This window comes from Scyliorhinus canicula, chromosome 14 (assembly GCF_902713615.1).
Source record: "Scyliorhinus canicula chromosome 14, sScyCan1.1, whole genome shotgun sequence".
In the NCBI taxonomy this organism is placed as follows: domain Eukaryota; kingdom Metazoa; phylum Chordata; class Chondrichthyes; order Carcharhiniformes; family Scyliorhinidae; genus Scyliorhinus; species Scyliorhinus canicula.
Genome location: NC_052159.1, coordinates 101,025,716 through 101,034,781, shown reverse-complemented (window position 1 = coordinate 101,034,781; position 9,066 = coordinate 101,025,716). Strand labels below are relative to the sequence as shown.

At 54.3% G+C, this 9,066-nt stretch overlaps 1 protein-coding gene across 1 annotated transcript in view; it reads left to right on the top strand.

The window, feature by feature from the left end:
• Positions 1-5,270: 5,270 nt before the first annotated feature.
• tex30 (testis expressed 30) overlaps positions 5,271-9,066 on the top strand; it is a 9,143-nt gene continuing 5,347 nt past the window's right edge. The window contains exon 1 of the mRNA XM_038819062.1: positions 5,271-5,373. Within this exon, the coding sequence (XP_038674990.1) occupies positions 5,332-5,373 (42 nt within the window). The 5' untranslated portion in view covers positions 5,271-5,331. The remainder of the gene's footprint in view (positions 5,374-9,066) is intronic.

Genomic DNA, 9,066 nt, shown 5'->3' with positions numbered 1-9,066 from the left:
GGTTGATGCTGAGAGCCTGCCTGCCAGTTCATCTGGAGTTCATCTTGTCACAGGCAGGCTCTGTTGTAAGACGATTAAAACCACTGTTCACTTCTAACCACGTGTCGCGTGAAGTGATGGTCTCATCAATTTAATCGTCTTAAGAAACAGTAAGGAATGACCATGGAATCAGCCCTCAAGTCTAATCGACTGGAACTCGACCCGCAGGATGCAGAGGCGAAATAAATCTTTTTGCATTGGCTCCGATGTTTTAAGGCCTACCTGGCTGAAGCAAACACCACAGAAACGACAGAGGAGCAGAAACTCAGTCTACTGCACGCGAGGGTGAGCCATCGTATATCTACTCAGCTAAACTGTACCGGCTCATATACAGAGGCCCGGGCCCTACTCAATAGAATGTACATGAGGCCTATCAATGAGGTCTACGCGTGCCACGTTTTTACTACTCTCCGCCAGCGCCCTACAGAATCGCTAGAAGAATTCCTCAGAGACTTAAAAGCCTTATCCCGGGACTGTAATTATCAGGCTGTAACTGCTGCAGAACATAGAGAACTTGCTGTCCACGATGTCTTTGTTGCAGGCCTTAGATCGAATTACGTGCGCCAGTGATTGCTAGAGAAGGGGGCCCTAAATTTAGAAGATACTGTTGAACTCGCTACAACTATGGAGGTCTCATTTGTAGCCTCACCTCGTTTCCTGCCGGCTGCGCGACCCCGTCATGGGCCCCCGACCAGCGACTCCCCCAGGCCTGCGCCGCGCGGCCACCCAGCCACCATGCTGCCCCAGTCTGCCACTTTTGTGGCCAGCCCCAGCACCCGCGGCAGCACTGCCCGGCCCGCAACGCGACCTGCAGCAGCTGCAGGCGAAAAGGCCACTACGCCAGAGTGTGCCTGGCAAGGAAGGCCCCAGCCCCTAAAACTCCAGCGGCACAAAGTAATCGCCCTCGCACTCGCAGGCCCCGGAACGCAGCGGCCTATGTTCCGACTACGCCCCCACCCCCACCCACGTGCGATCCACGGGGGCGGCCATCTTGGACCCCATCCTCTCCACACTCAGAAACCTCGATTGAAGACTGCGACCTCAGCAGGCACTCATCGCGGGGCCATCCCAGCGCAGCCGACCGACGCGCAACTCAATGCAGTCACACTAGACCAATCGCGCCCAAAGTATCTCCACAACTCGATGACAACGGTCCAAATCAACGGGTACAGTACACCGTGCCTTTTCAACTCTGGGAGCACTGAGAGCTTCGTACACCCAGATCTGGTAAGATGCTGTTCGCTCCCCGTTTTCCCTGTACGGCAAACTATCTCCCTCGCTTCGGGTTCCCACTCTGTCCATATCCAAGGGCTCACCGTCGCAACTCTAACAATCCAAGGCGCTAGCTACTCTAATTTCCAACTATACGTCCTGCCCGAACTCTGCGCCCCACTCTTATTGGGACTCGACTTTCAATGCAATCTCAAGAGTCTCACCCTCAGCTTCGGCGGACCCCTACCCCCACTCACTATCTGCAGCCTAGCGAATCTCCCCCCCTCCTCTCTTTGCCAACCTCACTCCGGATTGTAAACCCATAGCCACTCGCAGCAGGCGGTACAGCCTACAGGACAGGGTGTTCATTCGATCCGAGGTCCGGAGGCTTTTACGTGAGGGGATCATAGAGGCCAGTAACAGTCCCTGGAGAGCTCAGGTGGTGGTCGTCAAGACCGGGGAAAAATTCTGCATGGTCATAGACTATAGTCAGACTATTAATCGGTTTACGCTCCTCGACGCGTACCCCCTCCCTAGGATTGCAGACATGGTGAATCAGATCGCCCAGTATCGGATTTTTTCCACGGTGGATCTGAAGTCTGCATACCACCAACTCCCAATCCGCCCGGACGACCAACACTTCACGGCGTTTGAGGCCGATGGCCGCCTCTTCCACTTCCTCCGGGTCCTCTTTGGCGTCATGAATGGGGTTTCGGTGTTCCAACGGGAAATAGACCGAATGGTGGACCAGTACGGGCTGCGGGCCACGTTTCCGTACTTGGATAACGTCACCATCTGCGGCTATGACCAACAGGAACACGATGCCAACCTCAACTGATTTCTCCAGACGGCCCAGAAGCTTAACCTCACATACAACAAGGAGAAATTAGTTTTCCGCACAACCAGACTAGCCATCCTCGGCTATGTCGTGGAAAACGGAGTCCTGGGTCCCGACCCGGACCGTATGCGCCCCCTCTTAGAACTCCCTCTCCCTCATTGTCCCAGGGCCCTCAAACGGTGCTTGGGATTCTTTTCGTATTATGCCCAGTGGGTCCCTCAATATGCGGACAAAGCCCGCCCACTCTTTAGGGCCACACTTTTTCCCCTGTCAGCTGAGGCTCGCCAGGCCTTCAACTCCATCAAGGAGGACATCGCCAAAGCGGCCATGCGGGCGGTGGATGAATCCGTCCCTTTCCAGGTTGAGAGCGATGCCTCAGAGGTAGCTCTTGCAGCCACACTAAATCAGGCAGGGAGGCCAGTCGCATTTTTCTCCTGAACCCTCTCCGCTTCGGAACTTCGACACTCCTCAGTCGAAAAGGAAACACAAGCCATTGTGGAGGCTATTCGTCACTGGAGGCACTACCTCGCAGGTAGAAGGTTCACCCTCATCACCGACCAAAGATCAGTTGCCTTCATGTTTGACAACTCGCAAAGGGGCAAAATTAAAAATGACAAAATTCTGAGGTGGAGGATCAAACTCTCCACCTACAAATACGATATTATGTATCAACCGGGGAAGCTCAACGAGCCCCCAGATGCCCTGTACCGCGGGACGTGTGCCAGCGCACAGAGCGACCGGTAAAAAGCCATCCACAATGACCTCTGCCACCCAGGGGTCACCCGGCTGGCCCACTATATTAAAGCCCAAAATCTGCCTTTCTCCACTGATGAGGTAAAAGCCATCACCAGGGATTGCCCGATCTGCGCAGAGTGCAAACCGCACTTCTACAGACCAGACAGGGCCTACCTGGTCAAGGTTTCTAGGCCCTTTGAACGCCTCGCTATCGATTTCAAAGGGCCACTCCCCTCGACTAACAGGAATGTGTACTTCCTGAACGTCATAGACGAGTTCTCCCCATTTTCCCTTTGCTATCCCGTGCCCCGACATGACCTCCCACACAGTCATTCGGGCCCTGCATAGTATCTTCACCCTGTTTGGTTTCCCCAGCTATGTACACAGCGACTGGGGTTCGTCCTTTATGAGCGACGAGCTGCGTCAGTACCTGCTCGACACGGGCATCGCCTCGAGCAGGACTACCAGCTATAACCCCAGGGGGAACGGGCAGGTGGAGAGGGAGAATGCGACGGTCTGGAAGACCGTACTACTGACCCTCCGGTCCAGGAATCTCCCGATCTCCCATTGGCAAGAAGTCCTCCCCGACGCGCTCCACGCTATTAGGTCTCTCTTATGTACCGCTACCAACCAGACCCCTCACGAGCGGCTCTTTATTTTTTCCAGGGGCACTACCACGGGAGTTTCGCTCTCGGCATGGTTGAAGACATCGGGCCCAGTACTCCTCCGGAAGCACGTCAGGGCGCACAAAACTGACCCACTCGTAGAGAAAGTGCTCCTCCTGCATTCAAACCCCCAGTACGCCTTCGTAGAGTTCCCTGACGGCCGTCAGGACACTGTATCCCTCCGGGACCTAGCACCTGCAGGGTCCAACCCCACCACTACCACTGCCGAGGTACCCCTCACACTACATCCCACCCAACTCGCCCCCCACGCCCCCGCACCTACCAGTTCGCTACATTTTTTTTGCGCGCCCACACCAGCTAGCTCCCAGCGCCCCCAGTCCCCAGTCGAACCAGAAGGGTACGAACCTCGGCGGAATAGCCCCCGGAGTCCGCCATCGTACCCCAACCGACGGTGCTCATCCAGCCACCAGAAGGGGCTCCAACCCCGGTGCTCCGCCGATCACAGCGGACCACTCGGCCACCAGACAGACTCAATCTGGAAGCCACCACCCCCGCCGGACTTGATTGTTTTACAGGAGGTGAATGTGGTGAATCACAGTAGCGTAATTCACACTGTATTACACATGTTGTACTATTTCTCTGTAAGCTCGGCACACGAGCAGTTGCGCTGCTCTGCCACTAGGGGGAGATGCACTGGGAGTGTACGGGAGTTTGTACTGGGCTCCACCCACGGCTCCTCCCCCTAACCAGAAGTATAAAGGTTGGTGCTGAGAGCCTGCCTGCCAGTTCATCTGGAGTTCATCTTGTCACAGGCAGGCTCTGTTGTAAGACGATTAAAACCACTGTTTACTTCTAACCACGTGTCGCGTGAATTGATGGTCTCATCAATACGGCATATAATTTATTTGGAGTTGAATATGGTGACCTGATCGTCATGTGTTTGGCGAGCACCATATTGGACAACCGCTACGTTTTTTGAAAAACTATCATTACCATATTTCCCCACCCTTTCACCTTTCTTGACCTTTCCTTTCGTTCCAGCTGACAACTGCCCCCTCCCTTTATAACACCATTAAAACCTACCAAATTTCAACCTCTCTTCAGTTCCAAAGAAGTCATATTCCTTTTGAAGGTTAACTTTTCTTCATAACATTTTGGCTAAGATCAAGTGTAGGATCAAGTTTGAGACCAGGTGTAGTGCCTGTTCTTGTCAGCTTGGATCTAGTATGTCTCTCTTGTGGAGACCATGAATTGGATTCAATTTGAATTGTTTTTTGGAACAAGTGAGGAGATGGGTTAAGGGCTTGCCCAATCCTCTCTGCGCATTGACTTTGTACTTCTGAGAAAGAAAGAAAACTTAAAATAAAAACCTTGGTTATTTCTCCGGATGCCGTCAGACCTTGTTCCAACACATTCTGTTTCTACTTCAGATCTCCGGCAAAATATTTTATTTTTATTCTGTTGCACAATGCTGCTTTACAGACGGTAACGTAACAAAATTGAATTCATAAAGCAGTAAAAAGAAAAAGAAATGTTTTAAAAATGTGAAAAAGAAAAGCATATAGGAAGAAGTTAGCGCCACTCAGAACCAGAAACCACAATCTAATAAAGCACGTTTCATATGTTTAAGATCCGAGCACAGGAAATGATTTTGTAAATTGTTTAATTTAAAATGTTTTGCATTATTAATCCATTGGAAATAGAAGGAAATCAATGGTACGTATTACAACCTGGTCATGTTGAAACTTGAGCGCGTCTTTTTAATGAAACTTCTTGTTCAGAGAAGATGATTGACGTCTGAGTTGGCAAATGATGGAGCAAGGGGGCGTTCTTGTGCAGCTATTTTGCACGGACAAGGTCCTCCCAGCAGAGCTGGATATAATGACAATGCAGGAGGTGAAACATTTGGCCTTCGTGGAAACGGTGTGTTTTAAAATTGTTCTCAACATGTTCTGAACGTTTCGAGCTGCTGCTTTTGTTATTTCTCTGCTCCGGGTTGTTAGGAGGTTGTGAACGGCAGTGGGGGTTGGGTGTGCACGTTGTCCACTATCCGGGAAATCGGGGTTTCACTTTCGAATTTTAATATAGTTTGAATGCTCTTGTTTGTAAACTAACAGCAGCTGTGGCATTCGTGTGGTTCCAATTTGATACAACAGGCGATGGAAGAAATTGCAACGTATTTCTCTGAACATGGAAGGAAGATTTGTTCCTCAGCCAGGCGCGTTCCCAATGCCCACAAGCATGGTTTTGACTTAAGTTTTTGGCTTAGTGGGGTTGGACTAGTTCTAGATATTATTATGAACCAATATTATAATCGGTAACAATATTATAACAAGTTATAGGGCGCTCGCCAGTATTCAGTGCAAGTAAGATGCACAATTTCAGCTGATTAAATTCCAATTCTTGCTTGTAGTTATTCAGGAGTCCTTACAGCAGTGCTTCCCAAACTACTTTCCAATGGCACCCCAATTTCATACCGGAAAATTAACGTAGACAAATAGAAAAACAGCAATACAGTAACATTCAGTTTAAAATGATCAACGTTCAAGTATTATAGATCAACATATAACACAACATAAACATGAATATCTGTTTTTAAAGTATTTTGTAAAAATGTTAGCAGTCTATATGCTCACTGGCCCGTTGCTTTATCAGAGCCACTTCCAGTTCATGGACCTTGATCAAGAAGCAGTGGCGACTTTGACCATCATATTTGCATTCAGTATTACTGACCTATGGCAGATGAAGTTTCCCTAATAAGAGCCATTTTAACATTGATTAATGTGAGAGGGGACAAAAAAAATGTTATTTTCTATTGAGGATTTCAGTATCTTTCTATTCCCTTCCACGTGCACACACTAATCAATACCATTGCTTGCTTTTTCATCCACACACTGTAATGCGCCCCTTGCCCAGCCCCCCCAAACGCATACTGTAATCGACCCATTGCCCTCCCCATTCATACAACACACTAATCAGTCCCTTGTCCAGCCTCCCAAATACATTGTACCACACTATAATCAGCCCCTCGCCTAGGCACGAAAAACACTACTCGTCAGCTTCCCACTCCCCCACACACACCGCACTGTAATCAGCCCATCTCCCCTGCCCCCCGATTGTAATCAGCCCATCCCCCCCACCCCACTGTAATCAGCCCATCCCCCCCCACTGTAATCAGCCCATCTGCCCCCCCCACCCCCACTGTAATCAGCCCATTTCTCCTGCCCCCCCACTGTAATCAGCCCATCCCCCCCCCCACTGTAATCAGCCCATCTCCCCCCCATTGCAATCAGCCCATCTCCCCCCCCCCCCACTGTAATCAGCCCATCTCCCCCCCCCCCCCACTGTAATCAGCCCATCTCCCCTGCCCCCCACCCCACTGTAATCAGCCCATCTCCCCGCCACTGTAATCAGCCCATCTCCCCTGGCCCCCCACTCCCACTGTAATCAGCCCATCTGTCCCCCCCCCCACCCCCACTGTAATCAGCCCATCCCCCTGCCCCCCCACTGTAATCAGCCCATCTCCCCTGCCCCCCCACCCCCCACTGTAATCAGCCCATCTCCCCTGGCCCCCACCCCCACTGTAATCAGCCCATCTGTCCCCCCACCCCCACTGTAATCAGCCCATCTGCCCCCCCCACCCCCACTGTAATCAGCCCATCTCCCCTAGCCCCCCCCACCCCCACTGTAATCAGCCCATTTCCCCTGCCCCCCCCCCACTGTAATCAGCCCATCTCCCCTGCCCCCCACTGTAATCAGCCCATCTCCCCTGTCCCCACTGTAATCAGCCCATCTCCCCCCACCCACTGTAATCAGCCCATCTCCCCTGCCCCCCCCCACTGTAATCAGCCCATCTCCCCTGCCCCCCCACTGTAATCAGCCCATCTCCCCTGCCCACCCCACCCCCACTGTAATCAGCCCATCCCCCCTGCCCCCCCACCCCCACTGTAATCAGCCCATCTCCCCTGCCCCCCACCCCCACTGTAATCAGCCCATCTCCCCCCCACCCCCACTGTAATCAGCCCATTTCCCCTGCCCCCCACCCCCACTGTAATCAGCCCATCTCCCCCCCCACTGTAATCAGCCCATCTCCCCCCCACTGTAATCAGCCCATCTCCCCCCCCACTGTAATCAGCCCATCACCCTTGCCCTCCCCCCCACCCCACTGTAATCAGCCCATCTCCCCTGCCCCCCCACTGTAATCAGCCCATCTCCCCCCCCCCACCCCCACTGTAATCAGCCCATCTCTCCCCCCCCCCCCCACTGTAATCAGCCCATCTCCCCTGGCCCCCCACCCCCACTGTAATCAGCCCATCCCCCCTGCCCCCCACTGTAATCAGCCCATCTCCCCCACCCCCACTGTAATCAGCCCATCTCCCCCCCACTGTAATCAGCCCATCTCCCCCCCCCCCCCACTGTAATCAGCCCATCACCCTTGCCCTCCCCCCACCCCCACTGTAATCAGCCCATCTCCCCTGCCCCCCCCACTGTAATCAGCCCATCTCCCCCCCCCCCCCACCCCCACTGTAATTAGCCCATCTCTCCCCCCCCCCCACTGTAATTTGCCCATCTCCCCTGGCCCCCCACCCCCACTGTAATCAGCCCATCCCCCCTGCCCCCCCACTGTAATCAGCCCATCTCCCCCACCCCCACTGTAATCAGCCCATCTCCCCTGCCCCCACCCCCACTATAATCAGCCCATCTCCCCTGCCCCCCCACTGTAATCAGCCCATCCCACCTGCCCCCCCACTGTATTCAGCCTATCTCCCCCCACCCACTGTAATCAGCCCATCTCCCCTACCCCCCCCCCCACTGTAATCAGCCCATCTCCCCCCCCCCACTGTAATCAGCCCATCTCCCCTGCCCCCCCACCCCCACTGTAATCAGCCCATCTCCCCTGCCCCCCCCACCCCCACTGTAATCAGCCCATCTCCCCTGCCCCCCCACTGTAATCAGCCCATCTCCCCCCCACTGTAATCAGCCCATCTCCCCCCCCCACTGTAATCAGCCCATCCCCCCCTGCCCCCCCACCCCCACTGTAATCAGCCCATCCCCCCTGCCCCCCCACTGTAATCAGCCCATCTCCCCTGCCCCCCCCCACTGTAATCAGCCCATCTCCCCTGCCCCCCACCCCCACTGTAATCAGCCCATCCCCCCTGCCCCCACCCCCACTGTAATCAGCCCATCTCCCCTGCCCCCCCCCCACTGTAATCAGCCCATCTCTCCCCCCCCACCCCCACTGTAATCAGCCCATCTCCCCCCCTCCCCCCCCCCCCCACTGTAATCAGCCCATCTCCCCTGGCCCCCCCACCCCCACTGTAATCAGCCCATCTCCCCTGCCCCCCCCACCCCCACTGTAATCAGCCCATCTCCCCCCCATTGTAATCAGCCCATCTCCCCCCCACTGTAATCAGCCCATCTCCCCTGCGCCCCCACTGTAATCAGCCCATCTCCCCCCCCACTGTTATCAGCCCATCTCCCTTGCCCTCCCCACTGTAATCAGCCCAGCTCCCCCCCCCACCCACTGTAATCAGCCCATCTCCCCCCCCCACTGTAATCAGCCCATCTCCCCCCCCCCCCCCACCCCCATTGTAATCAACTCATCTCCCCCCCACC